Source organism: Bufo gargarizans, unplaced genomic scaffold (genome assembly GCF_014858855.1).
Source record: "Bufo gargarizans isolate SCDJY-AF-19 unplaced genomic scaffold, ASM1485885v1 original_scaffold_1321_pilon, whole genome shotgun sequence".
NCBI classification, from domain to species: Eukaryota; Metazoa; Chordata; class Amphibia; order Anura; family Bufonidae; genus Bufo; species Bufo gargarizans.
In genome coordinates, this window is record NW_025334307.1 from 210,881 (window position 1) to 237,931 (window position 27,051).

The 27,051-nt window shown below is 43.7% G+C and overlaps 1 protein-coding gene across 1 annotated transcript in view; it reads right to left on the bottom strand.

The window, feature by feature from the left end:
- Window positions 1-318: 318 nt before the first annotated feature.
- Window positions 319-27,051, bottom strand: part of LOC122923183 (DNA repair protein RAD50-like) — a gene marked incomplete at its 5' end in the record, with an annotated part of 164,550 nt that continues 137,817 nt past the window's right edge. Inside the window, one exon of the mRNA XM_044273917.1 lies at window positions 319-368. Coding sequence (XP_044129852.1) covers window positions 319-368 — 50 coding nt within the window. The remainder of the gene's footprint in view (window positions 369-27,051) is intronic.

Below are 27,051 nucleotides of genomic sequence, written 5' to 3' on the forward strand. Positions count from 1 at the left end.
CGGGTATCACATGACAGGCTACGTTTTGTACATCATAAATAGAATAAGTATAGGAATTTTTCAGCAATAAGTAAATCGAAAGCAGCGGCTAATCAAAAACAATGTGCCACCCCGGATATAATTGCGGAAGACGTGCAGAGTAAATGCACCGTCATCCGGACTTATAAGTGAAAAAGGGTGAAGGCGGTACCTACCGTATTCACCCCATTTCACTCCATTAACCCTTCAGGTGTAATAATAATAATAAAAGCATCCTAATAAAGTTATATCATGACTTTTTGGTATGTATGCAGCTGTTGCGGGATGAGCCATAGAAATTCAAAAAGTGTCCAGCTTCATGTTGAGCAAAGCCCGTCCATCCAAGGAATCTGTAAGTGACAAGAATAAAAAAATATATTATCCAAATATATTCATTTAAAAGAAGAAAATTTTTCACTACAAAGGCCAATTGGGGCAGACTAAAGGGGAGTCATATAAATAACCATGGTTTGTACTCTACGTTCAAACCGCTCGGTTTCACAGTTTGTAACTTAAAGATCCATTCAGACTCACGTTTTTTAAGCATCTTCATGCGGTTGCCGCCAGTTCGCGGCTGTGGAACATGATCGACAATCATGAATTTCAAGTCGCCCTCAGCATGACCCAAATCCGCGAAGTTCGACTTGAAATTCATGATTGTCGATCATGTTCCACAGCCGCGAACTGGCGGCAACCGCATGAAGATGCTTAACCACCTCCGGACCGCCTAACGCAGATTCGCGTTCCGGAGGTGGCAGCTCTGCGCAGAGTCACGCATATATGCGTCATCTCGCAAGAGCCGTGATTTCCTGTGAACGCGCGCACACAGGCGCGCGCGCTCACAGGAACGGAAGGTAAGCGAGTGGATCTCCAGCCTGCCAGCGGCGATCGCTCGCTGGCAGGCTGGAGATGTGATTTTTTTAACCCCTAACAGGTATATTAGACGCTGTTTTGATAACAGCGTCTAATATACCTGCTACCTGGTCCTCTGGTGGTCCCTTTTGTTTGGATCGACCACCAGAGGACACAGGTAGCTGTGTAAAGTACCACCAAACACCACTACACTACACCCCCCCCCTGTCACTTATTAACTCCTTATAAACCCCTGATCACCCATGATCACCCCATATAGACTTCCTGATCACTTCCCTGTCATTGATCACCCCCCCTGTCATTGATCACCCCCCTGTAAGGCTCCATTCAGACGTCTGTATGATTTTTACGGATCCACGGATACGTGGATCGGACCCGCAAAACACATACGGACGTCTGAATGGAGCCTTACAGGGGGGTGATCAATGACAAGGGGGTGATCACGCATATAGACTTCCTGATCACCCCCCTGTAAGGCTCCATTCAGACGTCCGTATGATTTTTACGGATCCACGGATACATGGATCGGATCCGCAAAACACATACGGACGTCTGAATGGAGCCTTACAGGGGGGTGATCAATGACAAGGGGGTGATCACGCATATAGACTTCCTGCTCACTTCCCTGTCAATGATCACCCCCCTGTCATTGATCACCCCCCTGTAAGGCTCCATTCAGACGTCCGTATGATTTTTACGGATCCACGGATACATGGATCGGATCCGCAAAACACATACGGACGTCTGAATGGAGCCTTACAGGGGGGTGATCAATGACAAGGGGGTGATCACGCATATAGACTTCCTGCTCACTTCCCTGTCAATGATCACCCCCCTGTCATTGATCACCCCCCTGTAAGGCTCCATTCAGACGTCCGTATGATTTTTACGGATCCACGGATACATGGATCGGATCCGAAAAACACATACGGACGTCTGAATGGAGCCTTACAGGGGGGTGATCAATGACAGGGGGGTGATCACCTATATAGACTCCCTGATCACCCCCCTGTCATTGATCACCCCCCTGTAAGGCTCCATTCAGACGTCCGTATGCGTTTTGCGGATCCGATCCATGTATCCGTAAAAAAATCATACGGACGTCTGAATGGAGCCTTACAGGGGGGTGATGAATGACAGGGGGGTGATGAATGACAGGGGGGTGATCAATGACAGGGGGGTGATCACCCCATATAGACTCCCTGATCACCCCCCTGTCATTGATCACCCCCTGTAAGGCTCCATTCAGACATTTTTTTGGCCCAAGTTAGCGGAATTTTTTTTTTTTTTGTTTTTTCTTACTAAGTCTCATATTCCACTAACTTGTGTCAAAAAATAAAATCTCACATGAACTCACCATACCCCTCACGGAATCCAAATGCGTAACATTTTTTAGACATTTATATTCCAGACTTCTTCTCACGCTTTAGGGCCCCTAAAATGCCAGGGCAGTATAAATACCCCACATGTGACCCCATTTCGGAAAGAAGACACCCCAAGGTATTCCGTGAGGGGCATATTGAGTCCATGAAAGATTGAAATTTTTGTCCCAAGTTAGCGGAAAGGGAGACTTTGTGAGAAAATACAAAAAAAATCAATTTCCGCTAACTTGTGCCAAAAAAATAAAAATTCTAGGAACTCGCCATGCCCCTCACGGAATACCTTGGGGTGTCTTCTTTCCAAAATGGGGTCACATGTGGGGTATTTATACTGCCCTGGCATGTTAGGGGCCCGAAAGCGTGAGAAGAAGTCTGGGATCCAAATGTCTAAAAATGCCCTCCTAAAAGGAATTTGGGCCGCTTTGCGCATCTAGGCTGCAAAAAAGTGTCACACATGTGGTATCGCCGTACTCAGGAGAAGTTGGGGAATGTGTTTTGGGGTGTCATTTTACATATACCCATGCTGGGTGAGATAAATATCTTGGTCAAATGCCAACTTTGTATAAAAAAATGGGAAAAGTTGTCTTTTGCCAAGATATTTCTCTCACCCAGCATGGGTATATGTAAAATGACACCCCAAAACACATTCCCCAACTTCTCCTGAGTACGGCGATACCAGATGTGTGACACTTTTTTGCAGCCTAGGTGGGCAAAGGGGCACACATTCCAAAGAGCACCTTTCGGATTTCACAGGTCATTTTTTACACATTTTGATTGCAAAGTACTTCTCACACATATGGGCCCCTAAATTGCCAGGGCAGTATAACTACGCCACAAGTGACCCCATTTTGGAAAGAAGACACCCCAAGGTATTCCGTGAGGGGCATGGCGAGTTCCTAGAATTTTTTATTTTTTGTCGCAAGTTAGTGGAATATGAGACTTTGTAAGAAAAAATAAATAAAAAATCATCATTTTCCGCTAACTTGTGACAAAAAATAAAAAGTTCTATGAACTCACTATGCCCATCAGCGAATACCTTAGGGTGTCTACTTTCCGAAATGGGGTCATTTGTGGGGTTTTTCTACTGTCTGGGCATTGTAGAACCTCAGGAAACATGACAGGTGCTCAGAAAGTCAGAGCTGCTTCAAAAAGCGGAAATTCACATTTTTGTACCATAGTTTGTAAACGCTATAACTTTTACCCAAACCATTTTTTTTTTTGCCCAAACATTTTTTTTTATCAAAGACATGTAGAACAATAAATTTAGCGAAAAATTTATATATGGATGTCGTTTTTTTTGCAAAATTTTACAGCTGAAAGTGAAAAATGTCATTTTTTTGCAAAAAAATCGTTAAATTTCGATTAATAACAAAAAAAGTAAAAATGTCAGCAGCAATGAAATACCACCAAATGAAAGCTCTATTAGTGAGAAGAAAAGGAGGTAAAATTCATTTGGGTGGTAAGTTGCATGACCGAGCAATAAACGGTGAAAGTAGTGTAGTGCAGAAGTGTAAAAAGTGGCCTGGTCATTAAGGGGGTTTCAGCTAGCGGGGTTAAAGTGGTTAAAAAACGTGAGTCTGAATGGATCTTTAAGTTACAAACTGTGAAACCGAGCGGTTTGAACGTAGAGTACAAACCATGGTTATTTATATGACTCCCCTTTAGTCTGCCCCAATTGGCCTTTGTAGTGAAAAGTTTTGTTCTTTTAAATGAATATATTTGGATAATATATTTTTTTATTCTTGTCACTTACAGATTCCTTGGATGGACGGGCTTTGCTCAACATGAAGCTGGACACTTTTTGAATTTCTATGGCTCATCCCGCAACAGCTGCATACATACCAAAAAGTCATGATAAAACTTTATTAGGATGCTTTTATTATTATTATGACACCTGAAGGGTTAATGGAGTGAAATGGGGTGAATACGGTAGGTACCGCCTTCACCCTTTTTCACTTATAAGTCCGGATGACGGTGCATTTACTCTGCACGTCTTCCGCAATTATACCCGGGGTGACACATTGTTTTCGATTAGCCGCTGCTTTCGATTTACTTATTGCTGAAAAATTCCTATACTTATTCTATTTATGATGTACAAAACGTAGCCTGTCATGTGATACCCGCCTACGAGATCATCTGATTAATCTTCTGGTGAGGTCACAGACAGGCGCAGTTGCTGTTCCATGTTCGTACACGGGAACAGGTGCCCGCCCCCGTTATGACATCATGGACATGCGCAGTTTGAGTTCCGGGACGCCGTCTCCATGCGGTGATGTCCGCAACAGTGTGTCAGCCAATGATTGAGCCAGCCCGATTCCACACAAGGTCTGTTCACAATTATGTATACACATGTGTTTATCCTATACTCTTGATTGTCACTTATGTAATTTTTCAATGTTACGGCATAATCACTATACTTGGACACTTTAAAATCCGATTATTTGAATCGGATATATCTTCTAGGCACGAAGCCTTATTTGAATTACTTCTTATGAGATTTCTTCACCTTTTTTTTCACATGAATGTTTGATTGTCATTTATGTATGTTAATGACTTATGACTATATAAACTCACAGTTTGTTACAATGCATTGCTTGAGAAAGGTCCCAGTAAGAGGACTGAAACGTCGCTTGGGTGAATAAAGATCCACTACTTTTCACCAACGGATGTGCTGCGGTGTCTTCTATTTTTATATCATACACCTTGGTAAGGTGTTTTTTCCGCTTGCACCCTATTTTTTCTACTTGGAGTGCTGCCCTGAATTATCATTTATATATATATATATATATATATATATATATATATATACATACATACACACACACATATACCGTATTTTTCGCAATATAAGATGCACCCCCCCCCCCCCCCAAACGTGGGGGGGGGGAAACGGTAGTGTGCCTTATGGGGCAAATACTGCCATTTACACTGATACATCGCCGACTGCGATGCTGCCTAGCGCGGCCGGCGGTGTATCAGCAGGGAGGGAACCGGCATCTGGTGTTGTAATGGTAGCAGGGCCCGGTGCAGTCACTGTATTCTATTACACCGGGCCCCACTCACTGTAGTATTAATAGGTAACGTGTAGGCATGGGCACCGTTTTAAGCTATAGTAATCCTCTGCAGCATAGAGAAATCCATGTAGTACGGTACTCACTTGAAACTACTATAAGCAGGCCAGGCCGGCGGCGGCAGCGTAACATCATTCACTGCGTCACGCGCCTGCTCCATTCATAAAGTGGGGGGAGCAGGCGTGTGACGTAGTTAATGACGTTATGCTGCCGCCGCCCACCAGCGCTGCACCTACAGGAGTTTCAAAGGAGTAACGTACTGCATGGATTTCTCTATGCTGCAGAGGATTACTATAGCTTCAAACAGTGCCCATGCCTACACGTTGCCTATTAATACTACAGTGAGCGTTGCCTGGTGTAAAAGGAATACAATGATTGCACCGGGCCCCGCTGCCATTACAACACCAGATGCCAGCCCCTACCCCATTCACTATTTTACACAGGGACACTGTTATGGGGGGGATCTGTGGATAACAATGTTATGTGGGTACTGTGGATGGCACTGTTATGTGGGATCTGTGGATGGCACTGTTATGTGGGATCTGTGGATGGCACTGTTATGTGGGATCTGTGGATGGCACTGTTATGTGGGATCTGTGGATGGCACTGTTATGTGGGATCTGTGGATGGCACTGTTATGTGGGATCTGTGGATGGCACTGTTATGTGGGATCTGTGGATGGCACTGTTATGTGGGATCTGTGGATGGCACTGTTATGTGGGATCTGTGGATGGCACTGTTATGTGGATCTGTGGATGGCACTGTTATGTGGGATCTGTGGATGGCACTGTTATGTGGGATCTGTGGATGGCACTGTTATGTGGGATCTGTGGATGGCACTGTTATGTGGGATCTGTGGATGGCACTGTTATGTGGGATCTGTGGATGGCGCTGTTATGTGGGATCTGTGGATGGCACTGTTATGTGGGATCTGTGGATGGCACTGTTATGTGGGATCTGTGGATGGCACTGTTATGTGGGATCTGTGGATGGCGCTGTTATGGGGATCTGTGGATGGCACTGTTATGGGGGGGAATCTGTGGATGGCACTGTTATGGGGGGGAATCTGTGGATGGCACTGTTATGGGGGGGAATCTGTGGATGGCACTGTTATGGGGGGGAATCTGTGGATGACACATATATAGCATAAGATGTTATAGATATGTCATCCACAGATCCCCCTCATAGCAGTGTCATCCACAGGCTTTCAGCATGACAACGACCCAAAGCATACATCCAAATCAACAAAGGAATGGCTTTACCAGAAGAAGATTCAAGTTTTGGAATGGCCCAGCCAGAGCCCAGACCTGAATCCGATTGAAAATCTGTGGGGTGATCTGAAGAATGCTGTGCACAGAAGATGCCCTCGCAATCTGACAGATTTGGAGTGTTTTTGCCTAGAAGAGTGGGCAAATCTTACCAAGTCAAAATGTGCCATGCTGATAGACTTAAACCCAAAAGACTGAGTGCTGTAATAAAATCAAAAAGGTGCTTCAACAGAGTATTAGTTTATGCAACCACATTATTTTAATTTTATATTTTTTTCTTCGCTCTACCTAAAAGATTTCAGTTTTTTTTTTAATTGAGTGGTACAGTTTATAGGTCACATTAAAGGTGGAAAAAGTTCTGAAATTATTTATCTTTGTCTCATTTTTTTTACATCACAGAAACCTGACATTTTAACAGGGGTGTGTAGACTTTTTATATCCACTGTATGTGTATGTATTTATGTCTAAGTATGTGTACATATTATATATATATATATATATATATATATATATATATACACACATGAATATACATACACATGTATATATACTTATTTATATACATATATTTACACACGTGTATATACATTGCAATGCATGGGCAACAACAGTGTGTCCACTGTCTGCAGACGTGAACCCATTCACTTAAATGGGGTTTGCAATCTGCATCCGACAGTACTAGTTCGTGGTGCGGAGGCATGGACAGAAAACCCATGGATGCATGGATGCACTCCATAGGTTTCCGATCTCTGCTTCCATTCCACACCACACCGTATCTTTCAGATTTCAGTCCTATTCACTTGATATGGTGCGCACACGGCTGGTGCCTGTATATTGCGGACCCCCTGTTCGCGGGCCACAATACAGGCACAGGCAGGCTATGGTAATGTGCATGAGGCCTAAAACCATAGGTCCTTCCAGTATCCACAAAACAGATGGCTGGCACTCCACAACTCAGAGAATTCTTTTTCTCTTGGTGCTCAGTGATGAATTCACGCCACGGCATATGGCCATATACAACTCAAAATCAATGGTGGCTTGAATAAACACTTACCGTATTTTTCGCCGTATAAGACGCACTTTTTCCCCCCCAAAAGTGGGGGGAAAATAGCAGTGCGTCTTATACGGCGAATGTAGCTGATTTTGCCCAGTTTTCAATGATACACCCGCCGCGATGCCGCGCGGCGGGTGTATCAGCTGTGAGGGAGGAGGGGCTGGGGGCGGCATCTGCATTAATAATGACAGCGGGGCCCGTGCAGTGACTATTCTACTACACGGGCCCCGCTCACTCTATAATCATATCTCTCTAATAGTTAATTGTTGTATGCATGTAATCGCATAATGAGCGCTAATGAGCGCTGTGTATTACCGTACTTAAAACTAGAAGCGCTCGCCGTTCGGAGCAGAGAGGAGGCAGGAGGCAGGCCGGGAGGACGGGCACTTGCAACGTGAGTCATACGTCACGCGCCTGCGCCGCCCACTTATGAATGAAGCAGGCGGCGCAGGCGCGTGACGTATGACTCACGTTGCAAGTGCCCGTCCTCCCGGCCTGCCTCCTGCCTCCTCTCTGCTCCGAACGGCGAGCGCTTCTAGTTTTAAGTACGGTAATACACAGCGCTCATTATGCAATTACATGCATACAACAATTAACTATTAGAGAGATATGATTATACAGTAAGCGGGGCCCATGTAGTAGAATAGTCACTGCACGGGCCCCGCTGTCATTATTAAAGCAGATGCGACCCCCACCCCCTGTATTGAGGGTCATTCACTACAGGGACACTTATGGAGGGGATCTGTGGATGACACATAGCATAAGATGCTATATATGTGTCATCCACAGATCCCCCCCATAACTGTCATTCACAGATCCTCATCCTCATAACAGTGCCATCCAGAGAGGATCCCCCATAAGTGTCACCCACAGATCCCCCATAAGTGTCACCCACAAATCCCCCATAAGTGTCACCCACAGATCCCCCATAACAGTGCGTCACCCACAGACCACAATTAGTTCAAAACCCACCAAAAGTGCACCTTTTGGTTCAAAATATTTTTTTTCTTATTTTCCTCCTCAAAAACCTAGGTGCGTCTTATAGGCCGGTGCGTCTTATACGGCAAAAAATACGGTAATTTCTATTTTGCTAATTATTTATGAGTGCCATGAATTTATTCTACTCCTTCCAGTATCCGGCAGGACAGTCCCAGATTTCAGGGGCGGTCCTGGTACAGGGAAGGTATGTCCAAAATGGATCAGTTTTGCCCTAATGCCTTCCAAATGGAAAAGGTTCCCCTCAGAATGCATCAGTTTGCCTCCGATCAGTCACCATTCCGCTTTGAAGGCGGACACCAAAACCCTGCTTGCAGCGTTTTGGTGTTCGCTTGATGAAACTGAGCTAAACGGATCCTTCCCCCATTGACTTTCAATGGTGTTCAAGACTGAGCCGTCATGGTTATAGAAGACATAATACAAACGGATCCGTTCATGACGGATGCATGTGGTTATATTATGGTAACGGAACAGTTTTTGCAGATCTATGACGGATCCGCAAAAAACACGAGCGTGAAAGTAGCCTTAGGCACATAGTGTCCCTCTTCCTTCTATTCTAAAGTTGGGAGGTATTCTACAGCACTGATGAAATGACACCATAGTAACAACAGCACCTTAGGTACCACAGTTGGCCAGGGATATCACGTGACCCCTCCTCTAAAGATGCTTGCTGTGATGCATGCTGGGATTTTTACTTTCACTTTGCAGCTGCTCCGCCCACACAGCCTCTCATTAATGGGAGCATGCTATGCTAAATGCAGTAGAAAAATTATATATATATATATATATATATATATAGTATATCTGTCATGATACAAATTCCTCTTGGTTTTAGTTACTGTCTGGGCACTTTATTTGTTTTTCTACTCATGGTGGCCAACCCCTTTAAGTTCTAAGTGTACCTTACTATACAAAAAGGTCATAACTAGAGCTGAGCTAATCAAATCCTTCTAAGTGGAATTCAATATTAATTTCAGGGTAAATTAAATTTGGCACAAAGTCGAATTTCCTTGTGCTTCGTGGTAGATAATCAATTTAACCTGAAATAGTGTAAAAACAAAAAATAAATCATAATTCCCTCCATTTTCTCGCAACAGGCCACCCACCACAATTTTGATTGAAGATCTCGGCCAAAATCCTGTGCGTGGTGACAGATTAAAAACCTATGTTTCATCACGCAGCTTTGCAGCTGGGTCACACGCATGCTCCAACCTCTGGTCCATCTAGGACCAGTGCTTGCTAAGTCTCCATTTCACCCACTGGTTGAGGTGAGCCCTGAGCCTCTTAAGGGTCCTTCCCATGCAATTCTGGACTTCAGGAATTTGTTTTGCTTGGTTCCTGTCAGCTTCAGTGCACGTTTCTCCCTGCTTAAGGTTTAGAGTATGCTTGTTTTCCTAACCTCATTCTGTTCGCTTCTGTCTGACCAACACATACAACCAGAACCTGTCAGCCTTGACCTCTGCTATGTCTGACCACAATTCCTGCCTACTGCCTCTCTATTGTGATTTGGGAACCTGAGGACTCCTTGTAGGAAAGTCCATACCTCCTTTCTCGGGGTTAAGGGTGAAGAATACAGCCTCTCTTAGACTCCACTCCCCGGTTTAGCCCTAAGCTAAATCTATTAGTAACCAAGAGGTCTACCTTTCCAGAAGGCCATTGTCACACAGAGAGAGCTCTGATGCACTTATGGCCAGTGCACTTGTTTAAGTTGACAATCAGAACTATTCAATTTCTAGGCATAAACAAAAATGTTTTCATTCGTTCACAGCCAACAAAAAAGCTTGAAAATGGTAAAGAGAAAATAGTAAGGGAAACAATTTTATAAAAATTATCATAACACAAAGCAAAAAAAAAATCTAATCAAGAATTGTTTAACATTTAGAGTAAGATTAGAATTTGTAACTTTTACTTGTACACTGAAAGGTTGGAAATACAATTGCTTGTGGTTTAGAGTTAACCTCTAGACTATACCAACAGAGGTGACATTTCTTTACACAGATGGCCTGGAGGTTGTCAACAACCCTCCATATAAGCATGTGTCATGAACTAGGGAGGTCTGCAACTTCCACTTTACGGGGAATAAATGTTGAAGTAGAATTTGTCATTTCTGGCACTTTAAACAAAGGTGTCAGAACAATAAGTCACACCCTCAGTTTGCCACCTGGGCACTCTGCTACACAGCTGGGAAGAAGAGCCACCTGGGTCTCTGTGCAACTAAACCAGCTCCAGAGGTGGTGTGTCCACCTTTTTGTTCAGTTTTTCAGCCAACCAACAATTTCTGTAGCCCCAGTGATTGACTCACATGGTGGTAGAGTCCACCACTGTTTAGGTTGGTTAGAAGATCAGTCCCTGGCATATGAAATGTGTATTTGTATTTAGAGCAGATTTTTTAATGTTTGTTTTTACTAAAGTGTATCAAACTGCAGATGACCACAGTCTGTGAGATAGCATGTCCTCTTAAAGGGTTTCTACCACTTAGGTGTCACATATTTGGCTGTCAGACACTAGCGATCCGCTAGTGTCTGCTCTGGCCAACCATCCTAATATAATTGCTTTTGGGGCGGTGGTTTGGCTAAAAAAACTACTTTTATTAATATGCTAATGAGCCTCTAGGTGCTATGGGGGCGTCATTAGCACCTAGAGGCTCCGTCTACCTTCAGAAACTGCCGCCGCCGAGCGCGTCCCTCCAGCCCGCCCATCTCCTCCTGAATGCGATCCTCGTATGTATTCTGCGCATGCGCAGTGAATGTCTGACCGCTTCCTTGCTCAGACATCTCCACTGCGCCTGCGCGATGACGCCATAGTGCTCCGAGGAACAGGCGCAGTGGAGATGTCTGAGCAGGGAAGCTGTCAGACATTTACTGCGCATGCGCAAAATACATACGAGGATCGCATTCAGGAGGAGATGGGCGGGTTGGAGGGACGCGCTGGGGGCGGCAGTTTCTGAAGGTAGACGGAGCCTCTAGGTGCTAATGACGCCCCCATAGCACCTAGAGGCTCATTAGCATATTAATAAAAGTAGTTTTTTTAGCCAAACCACCGCCCCAAAAGCAATTATATTAGGATGGTTGGCCAGAGCAGACACTAGCGGATCGCTAGTGTCTGACAGCCAAATATGTGACACCTAAGTGGTAGAAACCCTTTAAGATATAAGTTATAACAAGGTCTTCACACTACTCACGTAGCTGCTTCAATCCATCTCAGGAGATGCAGAATGTGACTTCTACCAAAAAACCTTTCAATTTGTTAACCTAATTAACACGAGTCTGCCAGTTCCACACCATAACAAAAACTTATGAGGCCCATACATTCTAAATTCTTAACCTTTTACACTTCCCTCATCATCTGTTCTTTCCGGTTGGCAAAAATTTTATAAGTCAAAGGCAGTATTGTTCCTAAACCTTGATTCTACATAATCCTTACTATAAATAGTAAAATACCTATTTTACACTTTAAATCAGAAGATGTTTCTTTTACACTACCTACATGAGATTGTTTGGTTAGAATGTCTTCATTCGGAGATTTCAGCTGAATATAATCCTAGAGATGGAGGTCCAATGAATGGAATTAGCACAGGGGAAATTTAAGACCACAACACATTTTTGTTTCTGTTGTGGGTACACCAGAAAAGCTCCTAGCATACAGTAGTTCTGTATAAATTTGACTTTAAATCACATCAAATTTTCACACAAATCCTGTGCAGCTGGTTTCAATAGCGACCATGGGAACTAAGCGGTTAAGGGAAAGGGCCTCACTCTCTCAGGCATCGGCACCACTGCAAACAAGATCACGGGGCCCCGATGTCTGAGGTGCAGTCTGATAGCGCCTGTCAGTAAAGTTCTGGCAGTATAGTACATAGTACTGTCTAAGCAGTACAGTGTATTATTGAAACAGTCAGAAGATCGCCTGTCAAAGTCTCCTTGAGGAATTAATATGTTGTAAAAATAAAAGTTAAATAAAATTTTAAGTAAAAAAATACACCTATTTCCATTTAAAAAATGCTTTTAAATGGAAAAAAACATGGCAAAAACAAAACCACACTCCATCATTTTTAATTTGATATTGCCACGTATGTAACCACTCACACTACACAATTATTGTGCAATTTATCCCGTATGGTGAATGCCATTTAAATCATGTCAATATTGCTTTTTTTTGCTTATTCATCACCAAAAAAAAGGAATAAGAAGTGATCTAAAATAATGAAATGACTATAATGATGAAATCTATAATCTATAAAATGATGAAAACTATAATTCATCCTGCAAAAAACAAGCCCTTTACACAGTTCCATAGAAAAAAAATAAAGGTTTCATTGTGCAAAAGTAGTAAAACCTAAAAAATATATATATATATATATATATATATATATATATATATATATATATATATATATATATATATATAGTATCTCTGTACTTGTACTGGAGCTGTCCAAAATGAAAGGTAGAATCTGATTAGTTGCCATGCGCAACTAAGCCAGTTCTACTTTACACCAGTTTGATAAATAACCCCCAAAGGGTTCTCTGACAAGCAAAGAATTTCCAACTCCACCCAGTGCCCAGCTCAGGTGCCCACACTACCTATAGAAAGAGAATCCAGCTTCTTGTGGAGTAAAAAATAGTTCTTTATTGGCTCATCATATAAAATCCACCAAAATCACAGGAAAAAGGTGTAGTAACATGTTTCGGGCTACAGAATCCAGCCCTTCATTGTCTTGATGAAGGGCTTGATTCTGTAGCCCGAAACATGTTACTGTACACCTTTTTCTTGTGATTTTGGTGGATTTTATATGATGAGCCAATAAAGAACTATTTTTTACTCCACAAGAAACTGGATTCTCTCTTTCTGTTGGATATTCTATTAGGGCCAGTTCTGGCCTTTTTTCCGTGCTTCGTGGATTAAAGTCAGAGGTGAGAGCTGCAGCCATTTCTATCATTGTTTTGCCCACACTACCCATGTATGGTTGTGGAATGTGGCCACTTTTCTACCACTGCTTTTACAGCTTGGATTTTCACATTATTAATGTTTAAAGGGGTTGTGCAGTAGCAGTATATTGATGTGTCAGCTGGTTGACGAGGCCTAAGGCTCTGTGTCCTCTTCACTGTTCATCTGCATGCTGTCAAAAATATTAGAGGTAGTGCAGTGTAATTATAACTGCTGTTCCCCGGAATTACACTGCACTTGTGGCACGGCTTCTTCAAACAGCTGATCAGCGTGGGTGCTGGAATTCTGACCCACCGCCAATCTGACTTTGATGAACTATTCTGATGACAGGTTGTCAATATACTAGCATTACATAACCCCTTTATGAGTCCTTGAGATGAGTCAGGGGCAGGACTTATCTCAGGTTAATTTGCATATGTATCAGATTGTTTTTTTTTACACAATAAATCACACAGAGCTATGGGTTAAAAAAAATACACCTATTTCCATTTGTAGAAAAAATTCTTTTTTTTTTTTATATTGCCACGTCTGTAACGACTCACACTACACAATTATTGTGTAATTTAGCCCGTATGGTGAATGCCATTCAAAAATTTTCAATATTGCAGTTTTTGGCTTATTTGCCACCAAAAAAGGAATAAGAAGCGATCAAAGTCATCCTGCAAAAATGAAGCCCTTTACACAGCTCCATAGAAGGAAAAATAAAGGTTTTATTGTGCAAAAGTAGTAAAACCTAAAAAAATATAAAAATATATAAATAAAAAATATGTTATATATATGGTATCACTGTACTTGTACTGAGCCAAAGAATAAAGGGAGTCATTTATTAAGGCCTCTACATAACTTTGGCTCATCCAGTGCCTCTCCTAAATTATATTTAGACCATTTTCTATGCCTAAAACAGGCCTTGAAAATGATGAATGAAACGAGCCCGCCAACCAGTCCCCGCCCCCCCCCATGCCATGCCCACTTTTTTTAGACCTGGCATGAGTGGGGAATAGTCGCATATTTCAGGTTAATAAATGACCCCCAAAGTTATCATGTTATTGATGGTGAAAAATGAACTCACAAAACATATAAACACTCAATGGCAGTATTGCTGTTTTTCCCCATCCCCACAGAAAGAGTTTAAGAAAAGTTAATTAGTAGGTTATATGTACCCAAAATGGTGCCATTAAAAACTAAAACTTGTCCCACAAAAAAAACGAGACCTTCCCTAAGGAGTTAGGCCTCTTGCACACGAATGTATTTTCATTCCGTTACCTTTCAGTTTTTTTTTGCAGACTGTATACGGAACCATTCATTTCAATGGGTCTGCAAAAAAAAGTAAGGTACTCCGTGTGCATTCCGTTTCCGTATTTCCGTTCCGCAAAAAAATAGAACATGTCCTATTATTGTCCACATTACGGACAAGGATAGTATTGCTTTTTTTAGGGGCCAGCTGTTCCGTTCCGCAAAATACGGAATGCACACAGATATCATCCGTATTTTTGGCGAACTGCAAAATACATACGGTCGCGTGCAAAAGGCCTTAACGTTGAGGGATGCCAACCATGATCCACAAGTTGTGCATTTATATCTAAAGGCTATACCATAAATGTCGGTCCCAACTCCCTGTTAAATTTAACAGGAAAAGTTGCTTTGAATCAGTGAATAAGAGCTCTTGCAACCTTATTCTCCTGGTGAGGTTCCTAGAGAATAGACCATAAATGTCCAAGATGGGAATACTTTCTGTGTCCACATGAGCAGTAACAGTAATGCTGTCTCACTCTTATCACTTGCTCAGCATTCTGCTTACACAGAGGAGATGCTGCAGCTTCAAATGCAGCTGGATTGCCACACCTGGAAGCCATCTGCATACCCTAAAAAGAAAGGCTGGCCATGTGCGTCCACCTAGGCATATATGGACACAGAAAGGCTATTCATTAGAAACAGCATGTGAAGCTATACTAACATTATTTCCAGAATATCTGGGGATAGGAACATTATTTTTAATAGGTGCAAATACAATTTTTTTTTTATAATAATGGGTTCGATTCAATTAGAAACACTATTTTTCAAGTGATAATCCCTTTAAATAAAAAAAGTGTTGATGTTATATGAGAAAAGGTAAGTACATGATCAGGCAGTCAGTTTGCTCTATAAAGTGTCAGCTTTAATTTAGATGGTTGCTGTGGGAAACACATCTCCAATGAAGGTCCATGAGTCACCATTGCAGTCTGTGATTTTTTTTGCAGAATGTCACCTATTGTAATGTAACCTCTTTTGATTTCGTAGAGAACACATTAACCTTGCACCTGGTAGTTGGCGGTTTATTAAACTGCTTCAAGGCACCACCATCATCAGAGCCCGCATGTTCATAGTACACGCAGCATGATATACGTATTATCGCCTATAGCCGCTCTACAAATACAGATTACATCAGCATAAACGTGCCTTAGAAAAAATTAAGATTTGCATCGTCCCCTCCACTTTAGAGTTTTAGAATTCTTAGAAAAGTGATAAATAAACAAGCTTAGGGACATATGTCTTCTAGATGGTGCACTTTTGACACAGTGAGCAAGGGATCCTAACCATCACAAGGTATTCATAGTACTGGAGTCCTCATATAGGGCACAGAGACCTATTGGGTCCCCTCTTAATCAAGGAACAGAATGCAAATCACTCCCACTTGTTATTCCCCTGATCAATTGCTCCTCTTCAATGCTGCTGCTGTGGTCCCCAGTGCCCTCTTCATGCAAGCAAAATGCCCACCATATTCTCAGACTACACTATACATAGCATGCTTTTGTAGTCTGAGACACTCACTTCTGCACTTACGGCAGGAGTACTACAGGGTTAGACAGAGGATGGACACTGTGCTGACCTCATTAGCGCTAGTCCATCTGAGAATATGGAGGACTGGCTTGGTCTACCGAAGCATACTGTGCGCAGGGTAGTCTGAAACTCTGGAGAACATTTTAAATACTGTACATGAAGAGAAGACTAGGAGCAGACACCAGAATGGAAGCGCCATTGTAAAGGAGCACACAAGGTATGTTAAAAGTACATTCTGCTTTTATAGTAAAATTTTTACTGTGAACTAGAGGGCTACCTTAAAGAGGTTGTCCCACTAAAAATATTCTAGTTTTCAAACCAGCACCTGGATACTTTTATAATTGCAGGTCATTAAAGAGTAACTAAACCTTTGCATCACATTTTAATATGATGCCCCTAATGCCCTAAGAAAACTTTTTTCCCTACCTAAAGCGCACTATTCATCGCGCGCTTAAAACTCAGTTCTCTATACACCGCTGACAGCTCAGCAGTGTATGGAGTGTGAAATTTAGTGCTCTCGGAGGATTACTAACTCCTGGCATAGCACATGGGTATCCTGTACCCATGTGCTATGCCAGGATTAGCTGAGCGGAGCGGACTCCTGCTGCTGCCGGCTCTACTAAGCCAAGAGCTGACATGCAGTGTTAGCTTAGCGGAGCAGGCAGAAGCAGGAGCCCGCTCCGCTCAGCTAAACCTGGCATAATACATGGGTACTGAGTTTTAAGAGCACAGTAAATGGTGCGCTTTAGGTAGGGAAAAAACGAAGAAAAGTATAACATTTATAAATAAAATAAATAAGAAAAAGTTTTTTTTTAGGGCATCAGGGACATCATAATAAAATGTTATGCAAAGGTTTAGTTACTCTTAAAAAATTTAGTATAGCCACTAAGGTATTCAATAAAATGTATATAGCGACACCTGTTTGTTTCTTCTTATTTGTCCTGCACATGCTCAGTTTCATGCTTCAAATGACTTTTGAGCTGCGATAGGTAGAGCGTGGACACGCTTCCTTATCTGGTTCTAGCTTTTTTAGAAATAGGCCATTATTTACTATATGATGTCTAATTTCCATTTTTATATTAGTCACGGAATGTCCCCTTTGAGCAAACTACATAGTTATCTTCCACTCAGTTTACAGTTTTTCTCATGTGATCCCCATAATGCTGCGAGTTTGGTTAGTTAAACCATGAGATGTCTAGGTATAATATGTCTAAAACACAGACATGCGAGTCCAACCTTGGGCCTCATGGACACGATCATATTTTGCGGTCCACAAACCACGGATCCTTAAGACACAGGTACAGGCCCTGTGTATCCCGCACTTTTTTCCCCTATTATAGAAATGCCTATTTTTGTCCACAAACAAGACAAGAATAGGACATGTTTTATAATTTGCAGAACAGCCACTAGGATGCAGACAGCACACGAGTGACATCTGTGTGCTGTTCGAATTTTTTTTTTAATCTTGCGGCTCTCTAGAAATGAATGGGTCCAAACTGCAAAAAATTCTGATCAAATGCGGACCAAAAATACGATTGTGTGCATCAGGCCTAAGGTTGGTACTCGGTTGTGGACTTGAAAATTGTATGTGCGCTATTAACATGAACTGTATCTTATTTATTTTCTTCAGTGTTAGCTGCATTCACACGTGAAATAATGACACCTTCACACGCAGCAGATTGTTGCGGAAATTTTCTGCGACTTAAAATCAATCCCATACATCTGAATGGGGTTGTTTTGGTGAGAGGCACATGGATTTCTGCAAGCCTCATTCAGATGAATGGAACAAAATCCCCCTACTGGCCAATCACAGGCTCTGTCTCCTATCTATTCATGCTACTGTTCATACACTCTATTTGGGGATTTCATTCAGTTTCAAAACTGACTGTTCCCATTAAAGGCAATTTGTTGGATCCATTGAATAGTGAATCTATCACAGGATCATAGCTTCCATTACAAACAGTAGGCTGTGAAAATAGTGTCAGATTGTAATTAGCAGCCTTGTTCCGATTGGCTGCCAATTGCAATCTCACAAGGAAAGGCAGATGTGCCAAGATGCAAGATTTCAGAAGAACTCACAAAAGCAGCAACTTGGAGGATAAAGAGTATGCAATGTCCGAACCCCAGGGTATAAGACCATACGCTGATACTATTTGTTGTACTAAAATAACTAGTTGCCCATTTAATGCCAAACTTGCACAAGTGGCTGTACACTGTAAATTGTAACACAGCTTTAAATATGGTGTTATAAGCCAAGAGCACCACAAGATGGAGCCAATGTCTTAATAATATCTTACTCAAAAAGGGCAAAGACTCCATATCCATTCCTCTCTACTTGTCAGAATAATAAACATTAAAGCAGTTGTCCAACTATAAGAAATGATCCGCTATCCACAGGACAGCAGATAAATATCTGGCTGTGCTCACCGCTCCCTGGTCTTCTTTGGGCGCTGTGCGGTCCTGACTGTGTACAGTGTCAGGAAGAAGCACGTGCACTATGACTTGATCCTGTGTGACATCAGATCACAGTGCAGCGTGGGCTCGAAGAAGAAGAACTGGGAGCGGTAAGAGCGGCTGGATGTGCAGAGTGGTGGCGCCCTCTGGAGAGATTCATTTAGTTATTTTTGGTCTGTTTTGATTTTTTATATTGAGATCTGATCTGTGGGGTCCGATATTGAGGTTTGATCTGGGGGGTCTGATCTGAGATCTGGTGAAATTAATTTTCCTATAATTCAGTGAACAATATGGTATATTTTGTTCTGATGTGCCCATATTGTACTTCCATGTGCTTCAGTTTCACAAATAGATTACTTTCTCACATATTCCATGAGAAAGAGTGTGGCATACCTGGAGGCATAACATGTTTCAGAATAGTGCACCTTACAGAACAGCAGCAGTGCATTACAGATCCATACCATTGAACCACAGAACATTGTGAGCACATATTACCATGCACATAGGAGCTTAACAGGGTTGGCCACTTTAAACCCTTAAGGACCCTGCCATTTTTCACCTTAAGTACCAAGCCATTGTTAGCAAATCTGAAACGTGTCACTTTATGTGGTGATAACTTTAAAATGCTTTTACTTATCCAGGCCATTCTAAGATTGTTTTCTCGTCACATATTGTACTTCATGACAGTGGTAAAATTGAGTCAAAAAAATAAATTGTTATTTATAAAAAAAAATCCAAATTTACCAAACATTTTGAAAAATTGTCAAATTTCCAAATTTCAATTTCTCTACTTTTATAATAAAAAGTAATACCTCCAAAAATAGTTATTTACATTCCCCATATGTCTACTTCATGTTTGGATAATTTTGTGAATGCCATTATATTTTTTGGGTACGTTAGAAGGCTTAGACGTTTAGAAGCAAATCCACTTTTTCCGGACCAATTCAGGTCTGAAGTCACTTTATGAGGCTTACAAAGAAACCACCTAAAAATGACCACATTTTACAAATGACACCCCTCAAGGTATTCAAAACGGATCCACAAGAATTAATGAAAAAACGAGATTTTTGTATAACTTACCAGTAAAATCTCTTTCTCGCTCTTTCCTTGGGGGACACAGAAGACCTTGGGTATAGCTCATCTCCATAGGAGGCGTGACACTAAGTGAAGACTGTTAAGCCCCTCCTCCACAGCTATACCCTCAGCCTGGAGAGAGAGACTGCCAGTTGCGTGTCGAAGCAGTGAGAAAAGGCAAAGTCCAACAAGGAACCAACAAGCCAACTACCCAACGGGTAACAAAAACTCGGAAACCGTACAGAGAAAAAACAATGAATGGGTGGGTGCTGTGTCCCCCAAGGAAAGAGCGAGAAAGATTTTACTGGTAAGTTATACAAAAATCTCGTTTTCTCGCCCAGTTTCCTTGGGGGACACAGAAGACCTTGGGACGTTCAAAAGCAGTCCAAAAGGGGGAGGGACCACAGCACCAAGGTGAAGCACCCGAAAGGCATCAATGAACCGCCGCCTGCAAACCCAGGCGGGGCAAGGCAGCATCTGCCAAAGTCAGAGTATGCACCCTGTAGAACTCGGTAAGGCGTGTAAGGTAGACCTGTGGCCGCCTTGCCCAAATGCATGGCCGAAGCCCAATGCCTCCGGCCCAGGAGGCACCGACCGCGCTGGTGAAATGAACGGTGACACCAAAGACAGAATCCTGCCCTTGGTGCGGTAACCGCAGCAATAGCCAATCTGATCAAGCGGAGGAAAACCACCCTGGAGTCCGTCAACCCTATGCACAGACCTCCTGGAAACCCAAGAGGCCGAACGTCTACAAGAGTCGGAGATCTCCAAGTAAAAACGGCAAGGCCCAAACAACGTCCAAATAGGTGAGGCGTTGAAGCGAAAGGCAAACACCACCTTCAGAAGGAAGGAAGGAAGAAACGGGATGTAGAACAGCCCTGTCCTGGAAAAGTCAGAAGGCTCGTAACAAAAAAAGGGCCATTCCGGCACCCGTCAGAGACACGACTGATACGGAACACAACCGTACAGGACAGAAGGGGTAGAGAGAACTTCTGTAACGGCTCCAAGGACAAGATTGGAGCGCCGAGAGCTCAGTATATAGTCCCCAGGGCGGTACCGAAGGACAGCACAGAGGAACCAAAGAGCCACTCCGAGAGGGCCGAGAACGCTGGAAGAGGAAGAACAGCGCCGACACTTGACACCTCAAGTAAAAGACAGAACCATGGGGAGAGAAATTCAGAGTGGGGAATGCACAGCTTCCCACAGAACCCCAGACAAAAAAACCTAAGTCTTACGACAGATCCTGGACGAAACACAGCCAGGAGTGGACAGTAGCGAACCCGCTGGAGTCGCCTGGCAAGCGGGCGAAAACCCAATGTGATCAGGCGCAGACCAGCAACACGGGCAGAAGGGTCGACAAAACTAGTCCCGTCGGCCCTCGAACAACGTTGTCCCGTATCCACCCGAGTGGGGGAGCAGAAGGACAGATGGAAAGAACCCAAAGGATCCGCCAGATGCCAGGAGAAGACAGGCTAAAGTCCATGCTGATGTAACCACGTTATACAGTCCCGGTGTGGGAGATCAAGGACAATCTGGACCGAAAAGGTAGTCCCCCCCAAGTTATCGAGAAGGTAAGTCTACAGCAGGACCATCGTCTTAGAATGGGCCACGCAATCTGCACTCAGCGGGAGGACAGAACGCTGTAGACTCGGTAAATAGGCACACAGCTAATACAGCCAGTGTGAACAAGGGAGACAGTACGAGGCCAAAAGGAACACCGGAACCATCCACATGAACAACCATGCTCTCCCCAGAGGGGAGGACAGTGAAAGAACAGCCTCTAAAGTCTGGCGGGAAGCCACATCGGAGCGATCTGTACCGAGCGGGAGCCAAACAAGGCCGGTGAGATAAGGCAGTCGAGACAGAGGCCGGCATAACACCCTCCAACCGAAAGGAGGAGGAGTGGGCAACAGGAAAGCCATAGGACAGCTCAAAAGCAGAACCCGCTACACTGTGAGACGCCCGGTCCACCGCCTCGCAGAAGGCGAATAGCTTGAAGAACCCAAGGCGGAGGTCCTCCGGACCTGGGTAATCGAGCACCCAAGAGAAGTTGGGTGACCTTCCCGAGAAGAGCAGCCCGAACCTGGTAGCAGATCAGACAGAAGCGTAGAGGCGCCAAGAGGAAGGACTCATACCACACTGCATCCGAATAGGAGGAAATTGCAGCAGGCAAGGGAACCGCAGTCCTGCCAGAGCCAACGAAGAATTCGAGAGGCGCTGCAGACAACAGCACTCTCGACCATGTGACCACTAGCGCAGGGAAGCAATGCCGCAGAAGGACGAATGGGCATGCATCTAGGACCCACGAACACTCCCTGGAATGAAAAGCCAACTAAATGAATGAGCACCACCCAGCTCGGTGCAGCAGAGAGCAATAGAACCTGTCCGGTCAGGAGGACAGAATGAACTCCTTAGGGACGAGTGCAAGGCTTGCGGCAAGCATCGTATCCCAAGAAACAAAGGTATGCCGCAGGAAGCAGGTGAGGCATATGTACGAGCAGCCCCGTAAGCAGCGAGAAGGCCAACCCACCTAGAAAAAGGGGGGCTCGCCCCAGAGTGCCACAGCATGTACGGAATTGCAAAGTGCAACCTGAAAGGGAGTTATGCACAAACCTAGTATAGCATGCGATGGAACGCAACCAGTCCACCCCGAAAGGGGGGAAATTGTACCTGGCCAACTGCAGTCGGCAAGAGTGCAAAGGCCCGTCCCAAAGGGAGTGATGCCTAAGGCCGTACCTACTTCAGAGAAGCAGGACATACCCTATAAACCAGCATGAACGCAGGAGGTCCACCTAGTGAAAGGGGAACATGCACAGGGGTATCCTAGCATTAAGTGAGTGTGCAATAATACACCCAACACTGAACTCAGCGAGAGTGCAACTACTCTGCCAATGAAGGGGGACATGTACAAGTCCAGCACAGCCATATAAGGACAGCCGTGAATCTCATGAGCGTGCCAAATTCTGCCCTTGAAATGAGAGGTGGTCACGCACAAGGCCAGCACCGTATCCAATGGAAGTGCAAGCGTTCCACCCATGTTAGAGGGCCATTCTCATGGCCAGCAATGTATCCGGTGAGAGTGTAGCATGCCGCCCAGAAAAAAGGGGGGTAAAGCACATGGCCAGCATCTCATCCAGGGAGAGTGCGAGCACACCGCCATGCATGGGAGTCATACACATGGCCAGCAACGTACTGGCGAGAGACAAACACAGTCACTAAGAATGCGTGCATGTCGCCTGAGGAAGGAAGGCATGCCCCTGGCTGGCAGCGAATCCAGCAAGAGTGCGTACACCGCCCACGGAAGAGGGGTCATGCATATGGCCGACAGCGGATCCAGCGAGAGTGCAAGCACCCTGCCATGTATGGGGCACATGCACATGGCCAGCAACGTACCTGCGAGGAAACAACCACAGACAGAGGGATGTATGTATGCTGCCTGAGGGAAGGAGGCATACCCAAGGCCGGCAGGGAATCCAATGAGAGTGCAGCATACCGCCTAAGAAATGGCCGGCAGCGAAACCAGTGAGAGTGCAGCATAATAACATAGTACATAAGTACATCATAGCACATCAGTGAGAGTGCAGCATTCCGCCTATGGAAGGGGGTCGTGCACATAGCCAGTACCGTATCCGGTGAGAGTGCAGTATTCCGCCTAAAAAAGGGGGTCATGCACATGATCGGCAACAGATCCAGTGAGAGTGCTGCGTTCCGCCCAGGAAGGGGGTCATGCACATGGCCGGCAGCGAATCCAGTGAGTGCTGCGTTCCGCCCACGGAAGGGGGTCACGCACATGGCCGGCAGCAAATCCAGAGTGCAGCGTTCCGCTTATGGAAGGGGGTCGTGCACATGGCCAGCACCGTATCCGGTGAAGGTGCAGTATTCCGCCTAAGAAGGGGGTCATGCACATGGCCAGCCAGGGAGAGTGCAGTAGCCCGCCTAGGAGGGGGGGGGATGCACATGGCAGGCACCATAACTGGAGAGATGATGAATGCTGCCTACAGAAGGGCCGAATGCACTTGGCCAGCGCCGTATCCTGGAAGAGGCAAGAAAACCGCCTAAAATGGGAAATGCCCTAGCAGCGACGCAGGCTGGGAGCGCAACACCATGCCGCCTGTGGAAAGAGGTCATGCAGACATGCAGCATTACTGATGAGGCTGCAGCGTCCTGCGCAGTCCAATAGAAATCATGATCTATTATTATTTATTTTATTATGTGTTCTTGCATAGCAAGACCACATACTATTATCTCACATATATATTATTATGTGTTCTTGCATAGCAAGACCACATACTATTATCTCACATATATATTATTATTATGTGTTCTTGCATAGCAAGACCACATACTATTATCTCACATATATATTATTATTATTATTATTATTATTATGTGTTCTTGCATAGCAAGACCACATAATGTTATCTCACAAGTATATTATTATTATGTGTTCTTGCATAGCAAGACCACATACTATTATCTCACATATATATTATTATTATTATTATTATTATTATTATGTGTTCTTGCATAGCAAGACCACATACTATTATCTCACATATATATTATTATTATTATTATTATTATTATTATTATGTGTTCTTGCATAGCAAGACCACATACTATTATCTCACATATATATTATTATGTGTTCTTGCATAGCAAGACCACATACTATTATCTCACATATATATTATTATTATTATTATGTGTTCTTGCATAGCAAGACCACATACTATTATCTCACATATATATTATTATTATTATTATAGCCAAATTTGCCACCCTAACTCCTCCCACAGTTTTTACACTACATAGACAAAAATTTACCAAAACGTGCAGATTGTACCCGATCGGATTGCTATTACTTTGTGGAGCGATCCCACCCCCAAGGCCCCCGTGGCGAGCCCCGGAAGCCCCCTTTTTTCCCATAGACTTTGACAGGGTAAATTTTCAAATCGCTCCCACTCGCCAGGCTTTGACGCTAAAGTCACCAAACTTGGGTCACTTAGTCATGGAGTCAACCCGAAAATTTTGGGCACATTTCGGGGACCCCAAAAAGTGGGCGGGGCCATACAGAACCAATCAAAATCTCCCCATTGACTTTAATGAGAACTTCAAATTGCTACTCCTCCCACATTTTTAGGAGTACAAATTCCAGACTTTGCAGACTTGGTCGGCACCCACCCGAGTACCTTGCTTTTGCTTTGTTACCCGATCCCACCCTCCGGGCCCCTGGGACAGGGCCCCCAAAATCCATGTTTTTCCCATTGACTTTGACAGGGACAATTTTCAAATCGCTCCCAGTCGCACAGATTTTAAACTAAAGTCACCAAACTTGGGTCACTTAGTCATGGGGTCAACGCGCAATTTGTTAGCACATTTCGGAGACCCGAAAATGTGGGCGGGGCCACACAGAACCAATCAAATTCTCCCCATTGACTACAATGAGACGTTCAAATTGCTACTCCTCCCACAGATTTAGGAGTATAAATACCGAACTTTGCACTCTTGGTCGGCACATACCCGAGTATCTTGCTTGTGCTTTGTTAACCGATCCCACCCTCCGGGCCCCTGGGGCGGGCCCCCGAAAACCTCTTTTTTTCTCCCATAGAGTTTTATTGGAAAAATGCAAATGTTTGTCACTCATACAGCTTCGGAGTGAAACTCACCAAACTTGGGTCACTCAGTCATGGGGTCAACCTGAAAATTTCTGTCACATTTTGGGGACATTAAAAAGTGGGCGGAGCTACAAACAACCAATCAGATTTTCCCTATTGACTTCAATAAGAAACCTTTAAATTGCTGTCATTCTCACAGTATTTAAGCCAGAATACCCAAACTTGGCACCGTAGGTCATTGGGTGACTGGATTCAAAAAATAATGAAAAAGTGGGCGGAGTCTACAACGGCCAATAAAATTTCAGCCATTTGTTTAAATGGGAAAAATTCAAACTGCCGCTGCTCTTAGACTGTTAATGGCAGGTTTCCCAAACTTGGTACAGTTGGACAATTTAGGATTAGGATTAACATTTTGAAAAGTGGGCGGGGCCAAAAACAACCAATCAGATTTCTTTCATTGATTTCAATATGGAAAAAAAAAAATTCAGAAAATTGAAAAATGCTGCCATGATTGATGTCAGGGGCTTCAAATCGCTGAAATCAGGTGATAGATTACTTTGGATTCAAAAAATTTAAAAGTGGGCGGAGCCAACAACAACAAATCAGATTTTCCCTATTAACTTTAATGAGAAACCTTTAAATTGCTGTCATTCTCACAGTATTTAAGCCAGAATACCCAAACTTGGCACCGTAGGTCATTGGGTGACTGGATTCAAAAATTTATTAAAAAGTGGGCGGAGTCTACAACGGCCAATCAAATTTCAGCCATTTATTTCAATGGGGAAATTTAAAACTGCCGCTGATCTTACACTGTTAATGGCAGGATCCCCAAACTTGGTACAGTTGGACAATTTAGGATTAGGATTAAAATTCAGAAAAGTGGGCGGGGCCAAAAACAACCAATCAGATTTTTCCTTTTGACTTCAATAAGAAACCTTTAAACAGCTGTCATTCTCACAGAATTTAAGCCACAGCACCCAAACTCGGCAGGGTGGGTCAGTTTGAGACAAAGGTCAAAATGTACAAAAGTTGGCGGAGTCTACACTCCACCCAGTTACTCCGCCCACTCCAGTTGTAAGCTCTTATTATGTGTTCTTGCATAGCAAGACCACATACTATTATCTCACATATATATTATTATTATTATAGCCAAATTTGCCACCCTAACTCCTCCCACAGTTTTTACACTACATAGACAAAAATTTACCAAAACGTGCAGATTGTTCCCGATCGGATTGCTATTACTTTGTGGAGCGATCCCACCCCCGGGGCCCCCGTGGCGGGCCCCGGAAGCCCCTTTTTTTCCCATAGACTTTGACAGGGTACATTTTCAAATCACTCCCACTCGCCAGGCTTTGACGCTAAAGTCACCAAACTTGGGTCACTTAGTCATGGAGTCAACCCGAAAATTTTGGGCACATTTCGGGGACCCCAAAAAGTGGGCGGGGCCACACAGAACCAATCAAAATTTCCCCATTGACT